The 27,584-nt window shown below is 40.8% G+C and overlaps 2 protein-coding genes and 1 non-coding gene across 5 annotated transcripts in view; all 3 read left to right on the plus strand.

The window, feature by feature from the left end:
- The first annotated feature begins 327 nt into the window (after positions 1-327).
- haus6 (HAUS augmin-like complex, subunit 6) lies at positions 328-6,378 on the plus strand. Its single transcript, XM_053343076.1, has 17 exons — positions 328-579; positions 700-795; positions 884-962; positions 1,242-1,374; positions 1,491-1,635; positions 2,311-2,373; positions 2,457-2,514; positions 2,720-2,893; positions 2,987-3,183; positions 3,328-3,457; positions 3,589-3,691; positions 3,782-3,842; positions 4,395-4,545; positions 4,635-4,733; positions 4,901-4,999; positions 5,088-5,223; positions 5,368-6,378. The coding sequence occupies exons 1-17, from the start codon at positions 443-445 to the stop codon at positions 6,087-6,089; spliced, it is 2,583 nt and encodes an 860-aa protein (XP_053199051.1). The 5' UTR covers positions 328-442; the 3' UTR covers positions 6,090-6,378.
- LOC128384877 (small Cajal body-specific RNA 8) lies at positions 3,931-4,061 on the plus strand. Its single transcript, XR_008324606.1, has one exon. It is a non-coding gene; the product is annotated as a small Cajal body-specific RNA 8 (non-coding RNA).
- A 1,544-nt stretch (positions 6,379-7,922) lies between the features above and the next one.
- dennd4c (DENN/MADD domain containing 4C) overlaps positions 7,923-27,584 on the plus strand; it is a 35,385-nt gene continuing 15,723 nt past the window's right edge. For all 3 annotated transcript variants that reach the window (XM_053342904.1, XM_053342906.1, XM_053342905.1), the window contains exons 1-5: positions 7,923-8,163; positions 22,256-22,566; positions 25,065-25,317; positions 25,400-25,469; positions 26,981-27,150. In XM_053342904.1, the coding sequence (XP_053198879.1) occupies positions 22,268-22,566; positions 25,065-25,317; positions 25,400-25,469; positions 26,981-27,150 (792 nt within the window). In that variant the 5' untranslated portion in view covers positions 7,923-8,163; positions 22,256-22,267. The remainder of the gene's footprint in view (positions 8,164-22,255; positions 22,567-25,064; positions 25,318-25,399; positions 25,470-26,980; positions 27,151-27,584) is intronic.

The raw sequence follows: 27,584 nt of genomic DNA on the forward strand, positions 1-27,584 counted from the left end.
CATAAAGGTTTAATAATTTTTTATTTTATTTTTTTACTTTTTATAAGTGCATTGAGGGCATAGATTGAGGGCCGAGATTTACCGTTCAATCACCGGAAGTACTTCTTAACAACATCCGGGTGACTATTGGAAAATTTGGCGGTTGGACTTCTGCGGTTCACGCTTTCGACTGTAAAATAAGTACAACTTATTTGAACAATTGTGAACTTAAACGTAACTAGAACAGAACCTGGTGTTATAAGACTTGTGACTGGTGACAGGCAGTGCTTATTATGTCGGTATCAGTTAGTTAAATGTTTGCTTACAAACAACAAACAACGACAAAACAAGGTCGAAAGTTTGTAGCTAGCCACCGAAGCTAGCTGGCTAGCTTGGTTTAAATCAGCCAGGCTGGCTTTTTGAGCTCCGGGTGTCCATTCACTGCTCCTACCAACTCGGAACAATGGCGAACCCGGCATCGTTGCAGAAAAAGAACGGGAGATATCTCTGGTTAGCTCTTCTCGGGCTGGGATTTGAACCAGAAACTGCTATATCGTTGCTCGTCGGCAAAACCAACAAAAAACATATCAACCTGGGACCGTGAGTCTGTTTATCGACTTATTAACATATCTATATGCAATAATATTAACTCCACAGCCGTGCCTAACTTGAATTAATCCTTAATTTAACCACAACCAAATGTCATTTTATGTCCAATAGGAATATGTTTGATAAACCTAACAAGGATGCCTTCTACATTGTAACTCATTTTCTTCTGGAGAAACTCAACGCAACACGATTTCATGAAGCATTCAGGTACCAATATATATTATCGATGATTGCCATTCATGTCAAAGTATGCCTTGTATTCATTTTTAAGCAATTAAATTATCTGTTTTGGTAGACATTGCTGGCCGGTTTCGACTCCCAAAGAAGATGCTGAGTTTAGAAAAGCTGCCTGCTCTTGGCTGCGAGAAATTATGGTAAGCGTGAGTATTTGTAAAGTTATGTGCCACCTACCACACATTTGGGGAATTATGTCCTCATTTTATTCCGGTCCTCACTCCATCCTGCCTTCCTTTTGTCCCACTCTCCGTTCTCCTTATTCTCCACACATACAGCTTGTACACAAACCATGTACATAAAACACAAAACTCTTTTTAAAATCTTGTAATTGGCAAATACAGATTTAGCAGTTAACTATGTGAGAATTATAAAATTGAACTTTTGTCATCTTTGTCATTTTTACTGTGTGTCTTTAGGATGAATCTGCAAATGCAGGATCCAAGGTGGTAGCATCCTTGTTCCTCTCACCTGGAGGTCACAAGTTTATCAGCTTGATGCTTCATTTGGCCAGTCATGTCATGCTGCAGGACATGAAGGAATTCAACACGGGTAGGTCTTCATAGAAAATCATGTAGTTCTTTTTTTCTATGTAAGTAGTCTGTGGGGATTGACGACAATCCTAACGCAAAAGACCAGCAACTAATCTTGAATACTGTGTTTGCCAGATGACAGCTGGTTTCCTGAAGCTGCAGCAATGCCGGCTTCCTCTTTGGACATGGGAGTCAGAAGACTGGACCTGATCAATACTAGGTTTTTGAAAGCTGCAGTAGAGCAGGATCGTTTTCTCCAGGAGTACCAGAGACGAGCCCAGTGAGTCCTTGATGGTCTATTTTAGCAGCTGGAAAGAGCTCAATGTTATTCCACATCAATAGAGGCAGGCTGGAAATATGAGCGCTCTACCCTAATGATTACAGTGCAGAGCAGCTCAGGTTTTGGCAATGAAATTCAACTTTTCTCACTTGGCATCAAAAAAATGAAGTCGCTGTTCTGAAGTGTATATCTGACAACATGAATCAATATTCCTTCTAAATAAAACAATTATTACCCTCTAACTTAAACTGTAGGAACTGTGTCAATTTTAAATCTGTTGTTTACTGCAGATACTTAAATCCTGAGACGTAAGGGCTCCAATAAAACACTGTAGTCTATTTAAGATAACATTTAATTGATCAAGAGGAAATAGTTTTATCATTCTTTTTCCATTGAAAATATATACAGTTAATTTAATAATTCCTATGTGTATTTGCTGTATGGCCTTTTATTTTTAGCACATCTTTGCATTATTTCTATTGCTTCTCCTTCTATTGATATCAAGTCATATTCAGTACATTGCTCTTGATGTTGCTTGTTTCTAGCCCCACCTGTGTGAACTAATTGGTAGAGCTGTTGTTAATGAGGCTGATCAGTGGCAGCTGGGGGCGTTTGCAATCAATGTAATTAGCATTACCATGTGCCCTTTGTTTAAGCTCTTTTCCTCTTTTAAAGGGCCCTGGTGAAGTCTATGAGAGACATCAGAGCAGACAGTGCCAAGTATGATGAGCTACTCAAGTATGTATGACTTTTTACCTCCTCAGTACTTCTAATGAATGTTCTTTGTCCATTTTGTTCAATGAGTTTGTTGCATTTTTCAGGCGTCACAGTAGTGATTCTGCCAAGGAGGGAGCTTCTCCAGCAGAGAAGACCAGAAAGGTTAGGTTTCTTAATACCATCTTACTACAAATCACTATTTAGTCATAAAAATGCTTGTTTTAGTTCTTTTTTTAAAAGTGAGGATTTTACACTTTTGTCTTCTTGTAATAGTAAACTGAATGTTTTTGGGTTTTGGACTATTGGTGTACAAACTGATGTAATGTGATACTGTTTAGTTTTCAAAGTGCTTCTTGGTTGTCTTCAGGTCCGCTCATTGTGGTCGACCATTGATGGAATGCTGTCTTCTATCAAAGAGGAGCAACATGCAGTGGAAAGTGTTCTGAAAGGAGACGTGGACCAGAACACTCTTGATGGGACAGACCAGGTCCTGAAAATTCCCCGGTGCCTGCTGGAGAGAATTGAAAAGCTCCCACATCAGGTGAGAGTGAAGAGAATAATGACTTTTGAATTCATAAATCATCACAGTGACTGGTCTCATTATAGACTTTCTTTGTGTCTGCACATTTTCCAGTTGAGTTCAGGGAATGTGTATGAAGCCGGTCAGCTGAACCTCCTGTGTGTGTTCGAGCTGGTGAATCACGCGCTGCAGCTCCTGAGGGAAGAGCGCTGTCGAGTCTCGGATGCCCCCAAGCCTGAGCTCAGTGCTCAGCACCTGCAGGACAAATGTCAGCAGATGGCCCGTATGCTGCAGGACCTTAACCTCATCAGGTACGTACTTCTACATTACATTTATATTGCATGCTTCTCTAGCTATGCTCCAGCTATTTGTGGTTTGATTTGCCTGCTAGCTGAAATATGAAAGATTTAATATCAGTGTATTGACTCGCTAAGTTTCATATTTTCCTGCTCCAGACAGAAGATTTCCAAGGAAGAAATTCCTGAGGTCAGGCATGGCATTAGAGAGTTGGAGGCAGAGTGGGACAGGAAGTGGATGGATACACTCAACGGCACACCCCTAGCCTCTTTTCTGAATGATGATCCTGTGAGTGGTCCTCAGAGTAAATTTAAAGAAATAATAATCTAAACACCCTGTTATATTATACAGGGTGACAAGACCTACTGATTTGTCACAATACTGTCTGTTTAACTTTTTTTTTTTTTGTGTGTGTTTAGGCTCTTGGCTTCCTCTCACCTATGGTTCAACTGTCATTTGAACCAGCAGATGAAACTAGTTATGGCAGTAGTGTCTTCTCTCAGTACCCTGCTAAACTTCTTGGTGAGCAGTATTGGATTACATTACTGTCCATGTATTAACTTGTATAGGTGTTTTTTTTGGTTAACAATTGTCATTTTTACACTTCTTCAGAGAAGCCTGCAGAGAGTAAATCACAGGAAGGCATCGATTCTAGACATTCAAACCTCAAAAGGTAACGACAGTCTTTCTTTGCATAGATATCAAGGGAAATGCAATCCAAATGATTCATAATGTACAGTTGAAGTGTGTTTGGCTTCTGATGGGAGGCAGATACCTGGGCAGTCCTGAGCTGTGCTCTGTCCGTCACTAGTCCTCCCTACAGCATACATGCTCTCTGATGACCGAGGCGAATTGAGAGAAATCGCCACGGACAGATACGGAGCAGACACTCTCTATCTCTGCTTGACTTTCACTGTATAATAATGACATTGTTTTTATTATGTTTAGGATTGCAGGGGGTAAAGTTACATTACAAGAAATAACACTGATTTTCTAAAGTGCTAAGCAGCTGTGGGATTTATCAGTTTAATTACAACATAACAATGGCCTCACTTTGAAGTTACCCCCCCCCTGCACTCATCCATCACTGGCTGTTAGTGGATACAATAAGATGCTCTAAGTATTGCTTGTACTGCACTCTGAGGAAAAACACTTAATGTACTGTAATGTGTTTCTTTGGTTTTTAACAAATGAAGGCTTTTTTTTTTTTTTTTTGTAAATACAGCCCTTGCCCTAAAGCAAATGAAAGGATTGAACATCCCGTTTTCACCACTGAGTCATCGTCGTCAACATCATCACAAGCAAATCCCCCTGTTGATTGGCTTTTAGATGCACCTCCATCCCCTCCTCTGAGGACTCCACCAGTACCTCCTCAGGCAAACACTGTTTCAGCTTCAGTTATTTCTTATTTTGAGTCAAGCCCTGTTAAATAAAGCATATTTAACAAATCTGTGCTTGTTTTTAGGCCAGCGTGAGGAAGACAGCCCGTGTTAAGCCGAAAGGGACTCCCACAAGGACCAAGAGTCAGATATTGGATAAGGAATGTGATACACCTACTGATCAGGTACAGTGACAATTCTTAAAGTCAGTGAGTATATTAGTACCTCCACCTGAAGCTAGCCTTGTATTTCATCTTCAATTTATTTTAAAGTCACACTAATTGTATTCTCTTACTCTATTGACCACCTCCTACTGGTAAAACACATTTAACAAATCTGGACTTGTTTTTAGGCAAGTGTGAGGAAGACGGCCCATGTTTACCCGAAGGTGACTTCCGTGAGGACAAAGACTCAGATATTTGACATGGAATGCGATAACCTCGCTGATCAGGTATAGTACTGATTGTCAAACTGCCTGAGTCACACGAACTGAAGCGAGGATTATTAAGACACTGACTGTGTGTGTGTTTGTGTGTTAGTTTGCAGATGCTGTAACTGCAGCCGCTCCCACAGAAGGTAGGGTCAAAAGTGTGGATCTTGAGGGTCTTCTGAACACTCTACAAGGAGATCCTTTCTCTACTAGGAAGCAGCTGCCTCGTACACCTGAGAGTTTGAGTAAGTCACAAACTGTTAGGGGTTGGATTTCAAATTTTGCTTAAATTCTACTTAAACATATCAGGGGAAAATCCAGAAGTCTGTCATGGTGGTTAAAGCTGTAATTTATTTTTTCTTTTTCTTTACTCTGTTAATTTCTCAAAGTTCTGGATGTGAAGAGCTCGTGGCGAAAGGCAGTGGAGGAAGACAAAGCTGAAAAAATCCGGCGCTCGGCTAAGTTAAACGACAGCATTACAGGACGGGTCACTCCCCTCCAAGAGATTCATAATGTGTGGCAGAGTCCTGCTGCTGCTCCCCAGAGTGTCTCCTGCAATCTCACCCCAACTGTCATGAGACACAGCAGCCCCCCTTTCAGCCAGCAGGGGGGCTTGCCCAAGTCTACTCTGTTGTGGGACACTTTCAACAAGGAGACCCTAGACAGCCCACGTGGCACGGGCAGCAGAGTCATCCAGTTCAGTCTGGATAATGAAACTCTTCCTGAACTGCCAAGCTGCGACAGTCTCAATCTGAGCTCTGACGACGAAGCTGTGGATCTGAAGAGCGAGGAGGATGACGATGAGCTCCTCATCCCCTCCTTGAAGACTGAGCATGTCAGACGTCATCAACTGGGTCAGATCCAGCAGGGGTGCAATGTTGGCTCCTTCATGGAAAATGTGGAGAGGACACCTGTGTGCCTTTTGTCTGATCGCAGTGCTCCCAGTTTGGACATAGACTTTCTAATAGAGCCTTCAAAGTCAGTGGAAGCCACCACCAAGGTATTCTCACTGGATCTAGACACACTAGAGCCCCCCTCATCCCCGAAGAAGCAGGAATACAGCCTCCCCAAACTGATCACATTCTCCCCAATAGATGACATGAAGTGCTAGTAGCATGCATTACAAAAAACCTAAACTGTGCCTGCACTATTATGATTTGTTTCCTTTTGAATTTTTCTTTAAGTTTAACTTATAATAAGACATGAACTGATTTAATAAAAATGTAAAATATGGCTTGTGTACATAATGAACTTAATAACTTGAAAGCATGGTGTGTCTGTATAGGAGAATGACGTTGTACTGTGATTCTTGGGACTGCTCATTCACTGAGTCCACTGTTTTTATTAAAATATCAGCGCCTTGTTAATATTAACCCTGCACTTTGTATGGCTTGTGTACAAACCACTCAATGTCTTAACTTTTATTCAATTAATGTTGTAGATATGTGACAAGTCTGAGGAATAAATGTGTGTCAAATTGATGGTAGTGGAATTTTTCAAATGTTGGATTAAACATTTGGAAACTGATGGCAGAAAAAACACTGGAAGCATGCACTTTTAGGAATTGTGATACAGTAAGTAAAGATTTGATTAATTTGAACAGCTCAGGGGCTGCAGTGACAATAATAATCTTATTTGTATTTGCTTTGACTGTTTTTTCAAAATTAAAAGGCCACCTTCTGCAGTAAGAGTTCTAACTGCAACAACAATTACATAACAGACAGAGTTGACTTGTAGGCTGACTCTTATTTTTCCCAAGAGAGCAGCAAGAAATGGACAAATGAGGCTGTCTCTCACCTGTTGCTTTTCTAATGTCTGTAACTTTTCCTTGTTGAAGATGGGGGGCGTCAGAAACTGAGCAAAACCATAGAGCTAAAGAAAAGCATGAGTCAAGACAGCTGTATAAACTGAGAAAAGACAGGAAGTAAAATCTAGCTTTCACAATAAAAATGTGAAAATTCAGGCTATAGATCTGAGGAGCTGTAAAAATGTATGAAAGAACTGAAATTTATTTTCACAGTATGTTTAGTCAGTACATGGGTGTTGCATATGTCACAAAAAATGTAAGACACCCATGACCAAAATAACCATAGGGTATACATTTTAGACTGAAAACTATACATCCACTTGTCACATATAAAAATATAACCTGCAGTGGTAATACATACGGGGTGTGTAATATTGCACTGGAATAGAATAACTGAAAGGGCCAACTTGAGTCAATGCACTTTTTGACCTATTTTATGGATGCAATGATATTCTGTCTGTACATTTGTATTCATAAACATAAAATGTAGTCAATAAAAGTAAAAGATTTAGAGTCATCGACTGGCATGAATAGAATATGATTTTCATATAAGTATATATATATAAGTTTTAATTAGTGTATAATTACTTGAAAATAAGAAGTGTTTTTGTTATTTTGTTATTTATGAAACTTTACATCTAGACAGGGTGCGGGTTCCACTGAGGCTGCACCTGCATGTTTCTACAGTAGCCCAGAAAGGACAAACCTAACACTGGCTGTGGAGAGGGCCTTGCACATTTTTTGCAAGTTACGAGGCCAGTCTCCAACATCACCATTAATTTTAGATGGCTCTAAATTGAGAAGTAACACATTTTCCAAACTAACATTTAAAAAAAAGTGTTTTACTGCTTTGAGGTGAATGAGACATGCAGGGTACCAGCAGCTGTCTATTGTCTGTGATGCACTGAAATTACCCTTTAATGTTTTATTAATAGCTATATAAATTGCTTTATTCTGAAAACGTATTTGAGCGTCGGTGAGCAGTTTTAGTTTGAAAAGACGTACCGGAAGCTTCTGCTTTTATACTCGCTAGCTTGCCACTGCTCTCGCCCACTTCTGTCAGTTGCAGGCAGGGTTTGTAGCCTCTCCTCTTCTCTGGGCGGGTCCAGTCTGTAAAGAGACGTTTAGGAAGAAAAGCTCGCCAACAAAACTATCAGCTCAGACACAAACATGGCGCCTGCCTCCGCCGACAACTTCAGGTGAAAGTGTGGCGAAGAAAGTGGCCCGCGAAGTTTTCTGAAGGAGTGCTTTATTCTTGCGCCGTCTGGGAGTAGCACGTCTCCATTTGCACACACAGAAATACGGAATATATCAAGCGGGTAAAAACAGCAAGTTGCCTTCATGTCAACATTGTCTCTCGCTGCAGTGTAAACAGCTGGTAAGTGCTTTTATTTTCGGGTGTGGGGATAGCTGAGACTAAGTTGAGTTAGTTCTAATAATTATTCCTTGTAGTTGAACTGTTTTAATGTAACTTTAGCAGCGTGCAAGTGCTCAAAGTACATTTTCCTGGTGTTGCGCTGCTGCGGAGCCTCTATACTTTCCATCGTGTGTGTTATCCAACCACACACAGACAGAGAGAGAGAGAGAGAGAGAGAGCCACGTATCACTGCACGGGGTTGATCACAGGAGGACATTTCTTTTGTTATATCCGCGGACATGTCGTGTTTCCTGCATGAAAGTTGACCTAGTTATGGGTCGGATGCAACAGTTGGGAATATAACACCCTCACTACCCCCCACTCCACCACCACCACCCCCCTCCTCCTCCTCCTCCTTCTTCCACTCTCTTCACGGGCCCTCCTTGACGCCAGATAATCAGACTCTGCTCTCCTGTAGCCTGTCTAACCTTGCAGGTGTCTGCTCTCAGACACACACACACACACACACACACACATGCCAGCTCATAGACTGAATTTGCTGCTTAAAATCATCAAGATACATAGAAAAAAATACTTTTAGCAGTCTAGCAGAGTCAGAGCTGTATGCTAGATAAGGAACTGTAAACCTGACTTCCTTTTGGCCACTGTGGTTACCTTTTTTATCCAGGGACTTTCTGATCATGATATGTGTGCATTTGTGTGACCCAATGCTGAGTAGGACTTGGAGTTGTGTAAGATGCCTCTGTTGATTTGTGGCTATGTGTACGTGTGGGATAGAGGGGTGGGGGTGGGCACAAATGCCATTGAAAGCAATGCTAAGGTGCTCACATATCTGTGGCTCAGCACTTGACTGTTTGCCAGGCAGCCAGCACTAGTCTAACCCCCTAAGGGCAGCAGAGTACTCCTTTCTTCAGCTTCCCATTGGTGTTTTGGTGATTCATGGCATGCATGTGATGTTCCTGTTATGACAGCCATGACACAAGTCACCGCAGAGCCGAGGATGACACTTCCTCTTGTGCTGCTCTGCATTCCTGTTTTCATTTAGGTGTGTTTTTTTTTAATCACCTGAGATATAACAGAATAATCAAGGAGGGAGTCAATTTAATTGTGGGGACTAGCTTAAGCAGAATTGCATCAGCAGCCCAGACGTTTGCTATTAGAAGCTCTGAGCCACTCACATGTGGAAACACAGCAGAAAAATCTCTTTCTTAACCTTGGCTTGACCTGACGGCAGTTTGAAAAGAGGGGAGTGGAGTGGAGTGAATGTTGCCTCCTCCTACAGGCAGCAGGTATAAAGTGGGTCATGGCCGCTGCACTGTGGCTTTGTGTACATTGAACTTGCACTTTGCCTCCGACTCTAGTTGTACAAAGGCCGGTGAGTCAGGTGAGGAAAGGGAGTGGATTGGCCAAGGCAGCAGCAACAGGCAGATGAAGGACTCAGCGGTTGCCTAGGCACAAGTCAAAGAGGATTTTGACAAGTGTGGGGAGGAAAGCCAGTTATTAGTTCTGTGGGACTTCGAGAGGAGTGTTTTTTTTTTCTTCTTCTTTTTGAAAGCAACAAATATGACAGTTACTGAAACGTCTGCTATGCTGCATTAGTGCAGATCTTTTAGTCTGTCAACTGTTACTTCAACTGCTTTCATCGCTCACTCCCTCAAATGACAAAACAACTACTTTCACCTCTTACACATCAACTTCATTTCTTTCTCTTCAAAAGACATTTCAACTCCTTTCAAGCCTCACATTTTACACTGATAGTTAAAATGCTTTTAGGTTGCAGGTCCTCACTTTTTGAATACCGGTGACAAGCACTATCTTCAGCCCTCTAACTTCCACCCCTTCTGCTTTTCATATGCAATGTATTCAACTGCTGTCAGTGTTTACACTTTAGGTAAATTCATCACATGCACTTTGACATTTCAACAATTCCTTGTCAGCACTTTAACTTCACCTGATACTTAACTTCGCTCATTGTTTACACTTAAACCGACACATCAACATCTTTACTTCTTGGGCATCTCCGCTTTATCTGCTATTTCAGTATTTGTACTTCAGCTGACACTTCAGCTGTGTCAACATTTTAACTATTAACAATGTTTAAACTGGGAATTTTCTGAAGCGCAAAACTGGGGATTTTCTCCAGAGAATTGAGCCTCTTCTCATTTTTAATTATTAACTATATATAGTTTTTGTCACTTCTGCAAAGGAAGTTTTCCTCTATTAAGAGGTCAGAGGTCAATGTCAGCAACACAATAGCATCACCACAGCTTGTGGGGTTAATTATGTAGTTCAAAGATACGTCAGCAGGATGCAGACCAATGCTGATTTAAACCTGCAATGATCACTTAGTTAATTAATTAGTAGACACCAACTGTTTTGATTATTGATTAACCCTGTGAAAATGCACCACAGGCAGTCATGAACTGACTGTGGGAGGTTGTTTAAATCCAGTTTAAATTGATCTAACATAAAATCCATAACAGCTGGAGCATTCATTCTTGTAGCTCACAGCGCGGGCTTGTGTGCCATCATGTAATATGCTCGGGTCATTGCTTTACGTTAGTGCGGTGTGATATTACGATATATATATCGTGGTGATATAAAAATGTCTACCGTAGGATATAACCCTCTAGTGTTTATATCGTAATTTTAACAGGTGGGGTACTGGGTTAACGTTTACGTTAGCGGCTAACACAGTTAGCCAAAGTTAACGTAACTACGGTTGTGGTTTAGGTACGCAGTGTAAAGTACAACTCAACGTCAGAATGACCGTTGGATAATCCAAATGTATCATGTGAGTTCATGTTGTATGAACAATGAGTAAAGGCTAATGTAACTGCAGCAACACTACTACTTTGCGGTAGCATTTTTACATCACGCAGCAAAGACTCATTTACGGCACTGCTAGGGGAGCATAGATGTAAACAACATGGCAGAGGTGGAGAGCTTGGTGGAGAACACCGTGGAAATTTGTGCTGAAAATGCTATATCGGGATATAAAATTACCAAAATCGGGATATAAAATTTTGTCCATATCGCACAGCACTTAAGTTATGTGCGGTGAATAACGTGGTGTCAGCATGCTGTTTGGCGCCAACAGAGAAGCAGGTTGATGGTTCACATAGAAATCAAAAAAAGAGAGAAAGTGCAAGATGTGTGGGAGAAACACACCATTCATGTCGAAGGCAGAGGGCCATGGTGTGTTATCATTGACAGGAACTGTCACCACAAGTGAACACAAACCGCAAATGAAACTATCAACAACACCTCTGCACCCTGCTGAAAATGAGCTAAAAATGTACATTACAGTTATATAATTTAGTGTTAGTTGTGCTGTGAATGGTTTTGTGTATTTTTCTATATTCAGAACAGTATAATTATTATAGTTTAATGACTTCCATAACCTTTTAGTTTAGGTTGTGCTGATTTTAGGGAGATTTACTCCAAGATACTCCAAGAAATGTCATCACAATAAGCAAAATTACAATGTAGGCCATGATGGATCATTTCTATTGCAGTGGGAAAGGAAAAGGGTAAAAAAAGCTTCCAGCTTCTTAAATGTGAATATTTTGTGGTTTCTTTGGTCCTCTATGACAGTAAACTGAATATTTTGGGTTGTGGCCTGTTTGCTGAGACAAAAAAAGACATTTTAGGTTGCAGCTTTGGCTTGGGGAAACAGTGATCAACTTCTTTTTAATTTTATTTTTTATTTGACCTTTTAAGTGATCATCATTGACAGCTTATATTTGCTACTACTATTATTATGGATGGTAATAGTAATGGAATGAAGCACTGTCTGAACTGCTTTTATTTCCCCTAGAACATAAAGTGCTACCTGTGAGGTTGTCTGTTCAGACATATTAACAGCACATAGTCATTTCCAGCCAAGAGAAACAACAAGGATCTTGTAATTCAGCCAAAAACCCTCTCAGGTAACCTATTTCCTTCCTTCTGACCCTCGTACTTGTGTGATGTGACTGTAGTATTTTCAGTGTTTCCCCTACCATCGACTTGGAGCCCCCCCTCCTACCTCCACCCTTCCCGCTACAGTCAACCTTGAGGAAACATTTGCGTTAGTTTCTCTCCTCTACTCACCCCCCACCTCTTCTGTCGAGCAGTGAGTGAACCTAGAGGAAACACTGATTTGAGTGCTGTTCTTTTAGCAGTACTGGGTCAGAGTTGGTATAGGCCCAGCTAGTTAGTAAGGGCAGTGAGTTTGCCCTCTCTCCCTTCGCTTCAGAGTGGAAAGAATGCTCTCTGTTCGCTGGGCTGTCACGCTCCAGGAAGGAGGCAGTCTTGTGACGTTTCTGTTGAGCCTAGACTCAACCACTCTGAGACTCCTCTAGTCGTCCAACTTACCCAAGTTGTTTACAGTCGTAAAAAGTTTAAATCTATTTACCAGTCTTCAAGTCTTCATCACTGTCCTTATCTGACCTTCTTGTCATGTTGGTGTAAAGCAAGGCCTACCTGCTGCTGCTGCTGCTGGCTGTGCGGGCAACAGTTGGTTTTGACACAGTTCAGCAAACACTTTAAATGTGTCACTTTCTCTTGAAAAACACACCTGCCTCTTGAATCACACGCTCAGCTCTCTATAGAAAATGGGGCTACAGGTACCCTTCTGCTGGCTTTTGATGTTATCTCGACAAAAAACATTAGACGAGCAGTAGGTGCTGTTGGATTGACAACGATTTACAGAAGTAGAATACAAAGAGGAGCAGACAGTTGGGATGAGCCCTCTGTGATAGGCTTTAGTGCACATCTGTCACAGCGCTGAAACAGTTGGTCCGTCAGTTGATCAAGGACAGTTTGAATTTGTATTAAAATACATCTCAGACCTGCTGATGGCGACTTCTCAAATGTGAAAAAACACACATATTTGTCTGTTTCAGGTCATTATAAATGAATAACTTCTTCTGGCATTTTTACCAAGCAATCATTTATTATTTTAAAGTCATTCTACTGTATTCTACTATTCAGGAAACGCATAAATGAATTGGTTAAAGACAGTTTGTCCCAGCTCTAGTGCATTACTCCTATAGATAATTCCTCTATGTCTTTATAATGTGACAGTGTTTCATTGCTAATGTCAAAGCTGCTCAGTATGTCTTCATGATGTTAGCAGTTTCTTATTGTAAACAAATAAATGATGGATGCTGGTTAATTAGCTGTAGCTGCACTAAAGCTTTGATTGAGCCAACATTTCCAGCCTGTCAGTAACTGAAGCAGCCCTTTCAACTTTGTTAAATTAAACTGATGTAGCTGAGTGATTTTTAAGGGAGATGACAAAAACATTATGTTCAATTATAGCTTAAGAAAATCAAACAAAACAAACAAAGCAACAAAATAAAAATATCCTGTAGCAAAAACAATAAACATGATCTGGACTGACTGTTATCTATGTGATTTGGCAGCCTGATACTTATTCTGAGAAGTGCTTTGACAGCTATTAGTCAGTCCCTAAATAAAATGGTATTTTGCATATTGCCTCTGTATATAAAAGAAATAAAACAGCTGCCAGGGTAAAACGAACACAAGTGAGGAACAGAGTTCACCATTGGCCTTTGGCTTTGTTCAGGCCTTGCAGAGCGAGGGAGATGTTGTTAGCATATGGATATGATAATGCCTGGCTCTCACACAGGCTTATCTGGAGCTGAAAAGCAGATAGGCTGTGAATACTCCACCTCTTTCACACACTCTGATATTTCCTGCCCCTGTCAAGTGTAGTTGTGTGCATATATGTTTTTTGCCACAATACCACACACCATAGTCAGTAAGTTTTTGTTTTTTTTCCCTGTCTCATAAACTGAGAAGTTGTAGCTTGTACCATCTCAATCAAACAGCAACTCAACAAGCTTCAATTTTTTACCTAGTCTCTCCCCCACCCAAAAATGAATGTTTCACCTCAGGAAGAGCCCCATAGTGTGTGTTTCTGTGGTTTCCGCCTTGTAAAATGGAGGCTTCGTTACCTCATTGGCACCTTGTACTCAGCCTGGCCTCCACCGGCAGCAGCAGCAGCAGCACACTGTGATGACAGGTGGCAGGGAGGGCCACTTTGCTCTTCACATCCTCCCAAAGCCAAGAGAGGCGAGTTCCACTTGAGCCAGACACTGGTCAGCGGCTGCCAATGGAGCTGAAAGGCCAACGTGTCACAGGCTATTACAGCTGAAAAATAATCACCTTTACCTATTTCAGCTGCTACCATTTTTTTTGTGATTTGTCATGTTCGTAGCTGAGCTGCATAATTTCAGTGTATTTCAGCAGTCCTGTTGCATTAAGCTGAATAAGTGGCACTGTATTTCTTTGCACAGAAGCTCACATATACATGCACACGTGTGTTACAAGCATCAACTCACCCTACTCATTACTATCAATCGTCAGCCTCGCTCCCTGTTCAGTATAATCTCTGCATCCACACACATTCCGGCTCACGGCATCGATTTTTGTACAGTACACGACAATTGTGAGTGTCATGCTCAGCTGCTGTTTTAGTCAAGCTGTGGCTCCCGCTGGAATAACTGAGACAGACACAGCACTGTCTGTTGTCCAGCATCACACACACACACACACACACACACATGCAGGCAGGCAGGCAGGCAGGCTCTTTCACCTCTGGGGAGCAAGCCTCCAGGCTCTTTTGTGTGAAAGAGATGAGATCATTGTGGGGCAGACCATGGGGGGATGGAGTAAGGGGTTTCCACTCTTTATACTTAAATAGAGAAATCTCTGTTTTCATGTGTTGCTTTCTCTTCATCCTATTTTTTTAAATCTCATTTTAACTTTGCTTTAATTGAATTTGGCACCTTGTAGAACAAGAGGCGAGGCAGGTGAATGACATTAACACCAGACAAGTGCTAAACCGAACAAACAACAGGTTGGTAGACATTTGAAGAGTGGGGCCTACCCGGTTTTATTTATGGCAGCCAGAGAGCTTTCCTCTGCCCTCAGGGGTTGTTTGGCTGCATAGCCAACCTTTGGCACATTTGCAAGCAAGTGAAGACCAGTGCTACTGCCGAGGAGCCAGAATTTCCAGTGCAGGAAAATCTGAGGCTTGGAGGAATGATCCAGTCAGGATTTTTAGAGTGATCACAGATTGAATTTTTATCCATTTGTTGTTTTTTTTTTTTTTACAATACACTGTTTATAGCTCACAAGCACCTTAAATGCAACAGATTTCCCCCTGTATAAGTGGTGCCCATGTTACTATTTAATACCACATGCTTCTCTGAAGTGTAAATGTATTCCTCTGCACTGCTAGTCCCTGCTTTCAAAAAGAATAGGCTATTGTACTGGAGGCTGTGATTCATGACATGTTGTATTCCATCAAACCCTCCAAAATGGTCCTACCTTCAAAAATTTGAGTCATTCTCCCTCTCCTGTATGCCTCACTGAACAACCACAGAGCATTTGGATAGATCAGATGATATTACCAAGGAGTGTTTGTGTATCTATTACCTGCTAAAACTGCCTAATGACAGATGACATCACAGTTGCCATTGACGCTGCCAAATCTATCTGGCCTTTTGACAAAAAATGTGCTCCTTTATCACTCTATTAGGATTATGGCACAGTAGGCATGCTATACATTTGTCACTTAAAGAATATGTTAGACTACTCACAAATGCCATTTATTTGGTGGTAAGTTTTACACAATTTGAAAATAAGTATGTCTCAGCAGATTTATGGTCATTTGGCCACAACTGATATTGGAGATTCCTTTAACACTGGAATGAGTTAGTGTGACAGAGTTCAACTGAGTGATGGCTCTGAAGCAACTTGTGTCACTTGTTTTCACAGTATATGTAATAGGGGTGCGGCAACGGCTATTTCACCATTGATAATCTGTTTGGTCTATAAATTGTCTGAAAATGGTGTACAATGTTACTGTTTCCCAAAGCCCAAAGTAACATCCTCAAATGTCTTGTTTAATGCATAAACAGAGATATTCAGTTTACTATTACAGACCAAATATTCTTAATATATACATAATGTCATGATTGGGAAGCTTACTGGGTGAATGAACCAAAAGGAAAAGTCTATCCAGCAATTTAAACACCTTTTTTTTTTTTTTTTTTTTTTTTAAAGCTCAATAAATCATCACAGTGACGTAAAAATCATATAAAAATCCAGCCATCATTAAAGAGATGCATACCACAGTATAAATACATGTAAAAATTAATATCATCTCTCTGTGTATATCATTATTGTGGACAACTCCAGTTTGAGCTCATTCTAGTGCTGCATTATCAGTGCAAACCGACTTTGTGCTTTATACACTCAAACTGAAAGTGGACTCTTTCAAGTCAGCTAAAAGAAAGTATAGAGATGAGTAAGCCAGAAACCACTTTCACAATAAGGTCACAGTATGTATGTATGTGTTCAGTTAAAGGGTCACGGTATTTTTTCTGTCATGCTTCATTGTGACCCGACTCCACCAATGCAACCGGGACAAAGAGTGTGACACCTGATCATCGGGGCTCGGGAGTAACAGAGGAACAGGTTTTTGCATGGAGTGGGGGGTGGGGGGGGAGGGGAGGTGGGGGCACAGCTCAACCTTTTTTAGAGGCATGTGCTCAAATTACAACACTAGACTTAATACAGTGGAAATCTAATGGAGCAGTTTCTCCCCCAGTTTGACTCTTGAGTTAGCACTTCTTTCACCGTTTGACCCAGGAAGCCTCTCCTTTTTTTTTTTTTTTTTTTTTTGCCGTAAGGTTAGAAAGTTTTCCACCCTGCATGTTGTTACAAGTGGAGAACATGACAGACTGAAAAGTCCTTAATGTTATGTTCACTTCTATTAACAATAGTTTTCAGGCTTTTAGTCTAATCCACTGTCAACACCATCAGAGTTTATGGCCATTACCATGTTTTATTTGCCTGACAGACTTGAAAGCCGAACAATAAACCAAGCCATTTCTGCCATTTTATTCACTGTACGACTAAAACTGAGCGAGTGGACTTTTATTTTAACGTCCTCTCCGACTGCAGAGTACGTGTCAGCTATACTAAATGTGCCCTTGAAAGACTTGGAGATCATTTTCCTCCGCCAGAGTAACACTACTCGCGGCTCAGGGTCGCGCAGCCCGGCATTGTTGGGGCTCGGTTGCCATGGCGCCGTCAGTGTTTGTCTATCATGGGCTGTCACAAAGAGATATTTGTATGGTCGTGGTGGTTGTGTGTGAGTGTGTGTGCGTGCGTGTATGTGTGTATGTGGCTGAGGGACAGTCGCAAATGGCTCCAACCGCAGTGTGTATCCACAGTGGCGTACACACACACACACCTCATGTGAGTGGCTGTTTGGCCTTGCATGGAAACACAGTTACTCATTTAAGTTGCAGTGGTGGCAGTTTGGAAGTTTACGTTTGAATATCCTGCCACGCAGCCTTACGGAAACTCTGAGTACGGTACATAGATATCACCAAAAACAGCTTTTTCTCTTTTATGTCATGTTCAATGTCAGTTTCAAATAGCTGTATTGATATAGCATGACACATCACAGACTAATCTAACCAGTGATGCTAACCTATTCATAACAATTAATCACATCTCATTCCTACTGTCCCTCCTGTCTTTGAGTAAGAACAGGAAATGATAGGAGATGAAATTTATTTTGGTGTTGGAAATACCCTGAAATATTAATGCATCACATTATTCCTAGATATTTAAAAACAGACTACAGAAGTCATATGGGCACAATAAACTGATAAATTCATTATACCCTCCAGCTGATGCAGCACACTCCTCCCCACATTTATTTGAATCCATATTTAAGTTCTGCTTCTTTCTACAAAAACAGGGCGTTGATGTTGTTCTGTGGGTTGGGGTTTCGGCTTCAAAGTAGGTAACTGTGTGTGTGTGTGTGTGTGTGTGTGTGTGTGTGGTTGTGTTCGTGATCAAGATAATAGAAGCGCCACGGTAAAGGGGTATACAGGTATTCTTCATTTTTGTACAGTGGTTGATGTTCATTGTAAAGTACACGTTGATGTGTTGGGTTGGTGAGCATTCGTAGAGCAGCTTTTGAAGCTCTGTCAGGACTCAACAGATCGACTTGTTACCTCTGAATAGGATTTACCTTTTCTTTTCTTTTTTCCTATTAACATGGCTTTGTTCCCTGCTGTGACATTTTGTGGTGATCTGTGCCCATGCTGTTGGGCAGCTGTATGACTCATGGCCTTGATGTTTTTCATACCAGCCATTACCATTTTAGAGAAGATGAATTGTCGAAGCTAATGTTTTCAAAGGTTAAAATAGTCTTTGCTAATCAGTTGATAAGATTATTGCAAAGGAGAGGTGTTAAATTAACAGCATACCAATAAAAAGTGCCTTCTTTTTCTTTCTTCTGCGTGAGAAGGTGAGGCTCTGTGCCAACATAGAAGCCTTTGCCACTGACCATTGACCTGCTACTGCTGCATACAGGATTATCTAACCTGTTTACAGGTTAGAACCAAGACCCAATCTTATCTTTCCTATATGATAAAGCAAAATACAAACTTACTTATCTAATGCAGGAGGGTTTCACAGGAAATGATTCATGCAGAAAATACAATAGTTAGTATTTTTGCTTTTCAAAATTACTCAAACGATAAGGCCTAATCAATTATCAATCAGTTGCAGATTTTCCTTTTAATTTTCTGTCAACTAATAGTTATCAAATGGTCCTATAATAGTAGCCTTAGCCAAAGCGATACATTCTTTTTCTTGTCGGTAGCTCTGTTAAGTTTAATTTTCCTTCTAGTTGTTTTTATTTGTATTTTTTAATTTACATTAAATGATTAACTTTTAGGCTACTGGGTCAATATTTGTGTGACTGTAAGGTTTGTTGTGCACTACCTGATTCATCCTCATGTCATGTTTGAACAACTAGTCCCAGATATCATGAGTCATTAGGTTTATTGTAAAAGACTACACACAGGGGTCAGCCCCAAATTTAGAAATCAAGTGTATTTACTTAAACCAACAAAGAAAACCGTTGATGTAATACAACTGCACAGATCTTATTTTCAGTTAAATGTTCATAAGCTTTTGACATGAATTCATGAGTTCACAGAGTTGGCCTGTTAAAAATGTATGCAGTAAATCATTCACCCACTTTCATTGCGGGTGTGTCTTGATTCATACTGTGGTGAAATAGTATGTCCAACAGGTGTGTTTAGTTTTATGGGGAGTAACAGAGTTTTGTTTCAGCTATAAACAGACATTAATTCACCCACACATAGAGAAGCTATCCAGTCAGTTTAAACCGCCACAGTGTATTTACTGGGCAGCCTTTGGTGAGAACACATTTTAACAGTGTGGTTCGTAATAAAGCAAATAGAGTCTGAAAACATCATTTTGCTTCTCGAATTGTGTTATGACCGGTGAGACGTAACCATGGATACAGTGCAGTAAATTTCTTCAAAGCAAAAAGTCTTAACACACTGAGCCTCTGGATTGCTTGTTGTGCATCCTCATAAAACAAGAGCTGGATGTAGTCAGAATCAACCGCACAGCATTCCTCATTGTGTTGCAAAAAAAAAAAAAATCCACATCTGGAAACATCTGGGCTCATAAAAGCTTTGTTTACTATAACAAAGAAAAAAAAGTTACAGTGACATTCTTCATAATGGGCAAATATTCTATTTTGTAAAGCAAATTATGAAGTGAATTTGTAAGGATGGCCATGGACTTGTAATATAAGTACAGCCTTCACTCAGTTCCCTGACAAAGCTCACCGCAGACCCATCAGGGTCAGGGGAAAGAGAGAATGATGCATATCTTAAAAATGTTTTTCCACTCACTTTCTTACATGTGATAATTAGCTGAGCTTTTCCAAACTGCCACACTGCAACAGCTGCCCCTTGTAAAAGAAATGTATGCGTGACCTGTGAATCCATTTACACTGATGTACTTTTATTGCTGTTTTTGTTTACAGAAAGTCATTTATTCTTTGTTTGGATAAGACATAAAGTCGTAGAGTTTTTGCTGCTAGGGGGCTTTGTTGATTCCGTTACACTCTAAGCACTTTGATTTGAGTTTTTTCCTGACATTGTTTTCAAGAGTAATGAAGACATGGGCTGTATTCTGGGCAAATATCCAACTACCTGGGCTTTAAGGCTGGCTGTACACTTCAAAACAAATCAAATTTGGCATGTTCACATAGGCACAATGCCAAGTCTATGACCAAAAAGCAGTGCCTCATTTAACGCTCAATCCGATAAGGGTCCGCAAGGTGCTCAGAAAGAATGAAACATTAATTTAATTACTTCACACACATCATGCCATTGTTGCGGCCTGCATGATATGTAGCTAATGGAAATTTAAAAAGCACGCTCAAAGTCTAGAAATGCATGGAAAGTGAGTCGGCTGTCCCTGACTGTTTTTGCTGTCTTGCTGCGGCTACATAATTTTCCTCCCAGGCAGGTCAGTCGGCCTTCCACAGCACAAGCCAGCGGATGTCTCGCTCTGTTGTTGCAGCCAGTAGACACCGCCACGCACTCCTGCACACGGATACGCTGCCAGAACCTACTGAACAACTTCAAAACTTCACATGTATTCTTCTAGATTTTCCCTCTCTTGGCAGAACAACGGTTGAAACCCTGTGGCTGTGCTGGAGTTGTTTTTTAAAAATAAAGAAAACTAGACAGAGTGGAAGAGTTTTGCATTATTGCATAACAGCAGGCATTTTTATTTTATGAGATGTCACTTTGGAGATTTGTGTTAAGTTTTTAATAGGAACTGTATTTTATCCCTGTCACCTTTCAAAGTGCCTTCACTGTGTCCTCACCATGACATCATTTTTTTAAACTTTAGTCAAATTCATTAGATCTAAATAAAAACTACAATGAACAATATTAATGTGCGTCATGAAGTCCAGAGCCGTATGCCTGCGCTGTGATGGTTCAAAGAGGCTGCTTTTCTTTTTCTTTTCTTTTCTATTTTTCCCCCCTCCTGCCACAGCTGACTCACCACTGGAAAAATTGAACTTCCTGTGTAGGTCCCAACAGCTCTTTGAAGGGGACGTGGACGTGTTTGCTTAAAAGTTCCTCTTTTGTTAGACAAACTGTTTGCTCTGTGTCAATTAAGACATAACTTTGCCTTGGCACAGGAACAGGATTTCTCTGCACCATCAGTGATCAACAGTAGCTTTTCCAATATACCAGTGTTAAAATGTCCTGTAAGTTCTTTTACAAGCTCATTAGAAACATTTTTCTCCAAAAGCCCTTTTTGATACAATGAGTAAAGGAAATACTCAGTTGAAGTTTACATCCTCGTGCATTCTTTTTTAATTGTTTTCCTTTATTTCCGCCATCCCTTTAACTTAACTTCTTCTCCTGCCGTTAGTGATTTCTCAACACATTTGAGCAATTCTCAGTGAGAGGTGGAAAAAAAGGACACAGAGAAACAAAACAGTGTCTGTGGCTGCATTGTTAACAGATAACTGAGTCACAAACTGCTAATGAGCTCTAAAATGTGGTTACATGGCACAAACATCAAATCATTCAATAGAAAATGATTTTAACAGCACCAACTATGAAATTGAGGCAAATTTGAGCTCATATTTCAAGTGTTTTATAGACTTTGGTGTCTGCTTGATTTATGCTCTCAGTGACATTTCTGAGCATTCCTGTGGGCTCAGCGGCTCTCCCTTGGCTCTGTGTTGTCCACCAGATCTTTTTAACTCTGTGTCGGCATATTCGGAGCAGCGCTGTGATCTACAGTGACAAGAGTGTTTGTGAATGTCAACAGTTTCAGTTCCTTCATTACCTGTCGTGTTTCCCCAGTTTCTTTACTTTGCTGTGGTGCAGCCGTCTTAAAGGATCCTTTTTATTGCCTTGGCCACAGTATTATTTAGCATTCTGTGTATGCTTGCATGTGTGTAGTCCATCCCACTGTCCCAAGCAGGATAGGAGGGCTTTGCTTTCACTAAAAAATGCAGTGTGCTTTTAGGCTATAGCTTAAATACTGTCGTGAGTGTTCAGTAATAGACCGTGGTTTGCCAATACTTTAAGAAGAGAATACTTTTCCTACAAACCTGGTATGGTTTATTATCTATTACCTTTTGTTATGTAAATGTCATTCTAATTTAATCTTTATATCTATTATCCTTGTTTCCTAGGTACGTCCAGCCATGATTGAGGACAAGGGTCACCGTGTGACTGACTACTTTGTGGTGGCCGGGCTGACAGACAAGTCCACGCCATTGGAGCAGGACCTGTCAGAGACCAAGTCCAGCGGGCCCAAATCGCCCATCACTGACCTTGCCGTCATTAACAGGTCGGCTGGGGAAACGGTGCCTGAGGGCTTCACCTGCATTGACAGCACCTACAGCGGCCAGCCAGCCAACCTTAATCATGGCAGTCTGAAGAGCCCCGAGCTCTTTCTGTGCTACAGAAGAGCTCGAGGGAAGGCTCCTCTCATTGACATTGGGTGAGTTGTAATTAATTGTCGTCAGTATTTGTAATTTGTAATTTGGTCTTCCTTTCAACCCCAGTTTTAGTTTGACCAAGCTTTAGGTCCACTTTACCTTGCAGTAAATCCAATAAATACGCCTTACTCACACACTGTAGATGGATCCCAGCAATTTCTGGTTCCCTCTTGTATTTAAATACCACCAAAGTATATTTTTTTTATTTTTTTATTTTTTATTTTTTTTTAGAGATAGAAAGAAGTATGCATCACAAACTTCTCCCTCGCAGCCACACCTCTTGGCTCCTTTCCATCAATACAAATTTCCTGCTTCCCTCTATTATCTTACAAATTGAATATCAACAGGGAACTCCATCATGATTCCCTTCATGCAGTCAACTAAGCGTAAAAGCTACCACTTTACTTACATAACCACAAGACGTGCCTAAAAGTCTGTCCTACATTCCACTTTTTCTACTCCTGATTGAACACAAATCTGACATCCAGTGATGTTTTAGTAAGAGCGTTGATGCAACTGCCTGAGGTATTCCAGTCCTCCACACACCTTTAGTCTTTGTCTGCATCCTAACCTGCTTACAAACTGGAGTTTCCAGTTGCAGGAGTCTGCAGATGGAAGGGGAATCCTTAAGGGAGAGAGCATAGTCAAACGTTTGACTTAATGAAGTTGCAGTCTGTAGATGGCAACACATCAGACTGTATTTCATTTGAATTGGGTTCGCTTCATGTGTTATTAATGTAGTTTTGCACTGTGGAGGGACATAAAAACCCACATGAAAAGCTGCAGCCCTCGGAGCGCTGAGCGTAAACAGAAGATCGTATGTCAAGTCATGTTTCCTTTGAGAGATTGCGCAATCCTGCTGCTTAGCATGTTAACAGACATATGGGGTGGATTCAGAGATTCACAGCCACTGTCAGGCTATTTTACACAGTAGTTTGTTTTCACTGGTTGAAATAAGAAGACTTAACATGTAAATTCATGACTATGTGGTCTATTATTAGTATGTGATATGATAGAGTGGCTGTGTTTTAATAAAGATACTATAAATAGATACATTTTTTAACTTCCTAACAGACACAAAAGGTCAGTAAACAATAATGGCCGTCTTGCAACTTTGTGTTTACCTCTCATCAGCTGATCTCTGTTCCACCTGCCAGTCGTCATCTTTTTTTTCTATACTGAAAGAACAAATGACAAACTAGCAACCTGTAAATCATTCATTCTTCCTTCTGCCACCTCTGCTGTCAGTGAGGCCAGCATTCCTTGCCCAGGGCTCCACGCCGTCACGACTCACTGTGCCCATTAGGACTCTGTTTTTGTCGCCTAAATGAGAATTTGCTGGCAACTGTCCTCCTGGCCTCTTTAGGTTTGTCCAGTGCCCCGTTCAGAATAAATGGAATGTTTCAGGGGGGCTATTATATATCTGCAATGGGATGCCGTGTACCCTGCACAAGATTAAAAGATGTGTTTTGGAGGTTTCTGTCTTAGTGTAAAGAGGGCAGCCTTGAAAGATTTTGGCCTCCCACATGGTATTGTCCAGATGGAAAGGGAGGATATGGAGCATGCTGCCATAGAAGCCCTGCAGTCATGCAAAAAAGTCCAACACAGTGGGGCCCTGATTGCTTCCCCAACTGTGACTTTTAGCTGTGTGACGTTGCACAGCGCCAGTGATTAAGACTATAAAAAGTAGTGTTTATTTGAAGTTGAATATGAGAATCTTGATATGTGAGTTTCCTTTTACTGTCGGGGATCTGAGTGAGTCATTTGGTAAATATGTCTGAATCACATCGCCCATTGAAGACCTGTGTGTGTGTGTGTGTGTGTGTGTGTGTGTGTCTCTGTGTGTCTGTGTGTGTGAGAGAGACACAGAGCCGTCTCGCTAATTCTTTTAGAGGATTCTTTGAAAGCCTTTGCTTTACAGCTCAGACCTATGTGAACTGGAACGTGCTCCTACATAAAACTCAGACTGCAGATACTGTTTAACTAATTCCCTACAGAGGTTTTAGGTGACACCTTCACCATCTGGGAAAGTTTTTGTTTGTTTTTCCTGTTCCAGACAGAAATTCCTGCTCATATTTTTTTTAAATTCATGTCCTCATGTTGTTGCAGTGTAAACTGTTGCATTGTTAGTATGTAAGTTATTTGTCCTCTGGCAGCAGAGCGTGTTTAAGAAATGAAAACCATGCCTGACAGCAACAACTGATTCCAGGACAGCACTCTCTGTGAGCCAATTAATTAAGTGTCTAAGAGTGCTCTGTTGTATGTGTGGGCATGAGTCATTGCACTCCCAGCTCTTTGCACTGCTCTGCCATCTTAATTTCTACACCATTTTGAACACTCTGAATTTAGCTCTAAAGGTATCTATACAGCCGTAGAATCGTAAATCTTTATTTCTCCTCATGTCCTCATCTGTAAATAATCTCATTTTTATTCCTCACGAAGCCTCAAAATGGCAAATGCCAAGCTAACGTTGCAACTTTGTGTTGGTTGTGTTTATCAGTGTGCTGTACGAGGGCAAGGAGCGTCTGATCCAGGGCTGCGAGGTCATCCAGGCCACGCCATACGGCCGCTGCGCCAATGTCAACAACAGCTCTGCCACCTCACAGCGCATCTTCATCACCTTCCGCCGCGCACCACCCGTCCAGCCTCAGAATTCCCTGGCGGTGACGGACATCTGTGTCATCGTTACCAACAAAGGCGAGACGCCACCACATACCTTTTGCAAGGTGGACAAGAACCTCAACTGTGGCATGGTGAGTCAGAGGTTTTTTTTTTTTCAACACATTGACTTATGAGAACAAAAGTGTAATATGTAATCTTTTTTGAATGTTGCAGTGGGGTTCCAGCGTGTTTCTGTGTTATAAGAAGTCAGTATCTGCGTCCAATTCTATCAGTTACAAAGCCGGTGAGTAAAATTCAGATATTGTTCAGATGCCTTGCTGATTTCCATGTAGATTTTATATCTTATTCATAATATTCTTCAGCTCTGTTGTGCCTCTTTTTTCATTAGTGTCGCTTCACCCATTTTCATTTTGTGGCTCACCTTACTTAATGGCACCATTACTACTTCATTTAACAGCTTTTTATCACTGTTGCCTTTGAGATCAATCATATTTAATGGCTCACCTCCTACAATTAGCCCGCCTGGTGCCAGGGTTACTGAAAATAAACAATATTGACAACATGACATGACATTGGTCAATGTTTGACATTTTATTCAGAATAAACTAGTGTTTGAATCTTTATTCTGCAACTAATTTTCTATTGGTATAGATAATAAACAATGAACACAAATGTCATTGGTAGAGGTCTGCTGTTGTTGCTACTGTTAGTGAACATTAGACATCATCAGTTTTTAGGGCCCGATTAAGATATTGTAAACAGGAGTTGTTAAAGGCCACCAGGTAGAGAAAGTGTCCAATGAGTTAAGTGAAACTGTGTGACAACAAAACCAAGTTATCATATTATAAGATAATAAGTTAAAACAAGACTCTGTAGAAGTTTTTTACTGACTTGAACATCAGTTAAATTTTTCACGGATGTTCTATGTCTGTCATTCCTACCATTTTTTCTTTCTTTTCCTGGTGGAATGACTCCATGCATGATGAATAATTGTGATTTAAAATGTTTAGCTAAATAATGAATCCAAATTATTACCATGACCACAAAGCCCTTTTACCTGATGTGAAATGCTGATATCAGCTGATCTGAATAGAAATGCTGCAGCTTGATGTGCTGTCGCAATCGGCCATGGTTTCATTTTTGTCTAAAAGCTGCGAGCGGCACATTTATTGCGTATCTGTGATCGTGCCGTAGATAGTTGCTTCATATTAAAACCCTCGCTGTTGTGTGACATTTTCGCTGACTGAAGGCTTCCTTAATAGCTTGGCCTTTGGAACGATTCATTGTGCAACACACATTTTAATCAGTTTTCCTATGAGTGTGTGTGTGTGTGTGTGCACACACGCCCATGCAGACACACATGTTGGCTTTATCTTGTGGCCGGCCTTTTTCCTGTGAGGCAGCTGTTTATTCATCTCAGACAACGGCCCTTTCCTGCCACGCCCATTATTTGTGAGGCTACGGGCTTGTTTGTGTATGCCTGAATTCACATAGAAATGTTTGTCTTGTTAAAACGGCATCTTGCCACACAAAAGGTTGGATGTGACACTGAGAACAGTTATTTACTATGAATGAAACCAGAGTAACAGTCTGATTCCTGTGAAAGAGAAAATTAAATCTGATAAAAGAAATACTGATGTCCCTTTTTTTCCCACTTGCCACTTTAAGTGTAGTCAGGTCTGGAAACTAGCAAATAAAATAGTGACATTTTTTTCAATACTTTATTTTGCACTCATAGATAATTCCAAATCTTGTTGGTTTATACTCATCATTTGTGCTTTCTCTTGTTTCCAGGTCTCATCTTTCGTTACCCAGAGGAGGACTATGAGTCTTTTCCATTGTCAGAGTCTGTGCCTCTGTTTTGTCTGCCCATGGGCGCCAAGATTGAATGTTGGGCACCAAACACACGTGACCCTCTGCCTGTCTTCTCCACGTTCGTCTTAACCATCTCTTCTGGTGAAAAGGTGAGACGGAGCAACCAAAAGCAAACAGTCATTGATGAAAAATAAAACGAGGTGTCTTTTTTGTGATGTGGAAGCTAACTCACTGGGGGCCAGATGCATAAATGATGCATACATACAAAAGCCATGCATACGCAATATCCTGCACATAAACTGGTATTCATAAACGCAGAATATGCAGTGAGACTGTGCACACCTCCAGCATTCTTTAGAGCAGACGTACACATGTTGGCCATGTGATGAGATGAAGATGAAATATAAGGTGAGAGACGGTATCAGCTGCAGGGATTTTGGTATTTACACAAAGATTTATAAAATACCAGTCAAAAGCACGTCTGTAGATGTGACTTTCTTTTGTGTAATTCATTTGATCGTTCTTTTACTTTACACAGTCACAGGAGTTATTGTGTCCCTAGTTGTGTCACACCTTGTAAAGT

The sequence above is a fragment of the Scomber japonicus genome, chromosome 22 (assembly GCF_027409825.1).
Source record: "Scomber japonicus isolate fScoJap1 chromosome 22, fScoJap1.pri, whole genome shotgun sequence".
In the NCBI taxonomy this organism is placed as follows: Eukaryota; Metazoa; Chordata; class Actinopteri; order Scombriformes; family Scombridae; genus Scomber; species Scomber japonicus.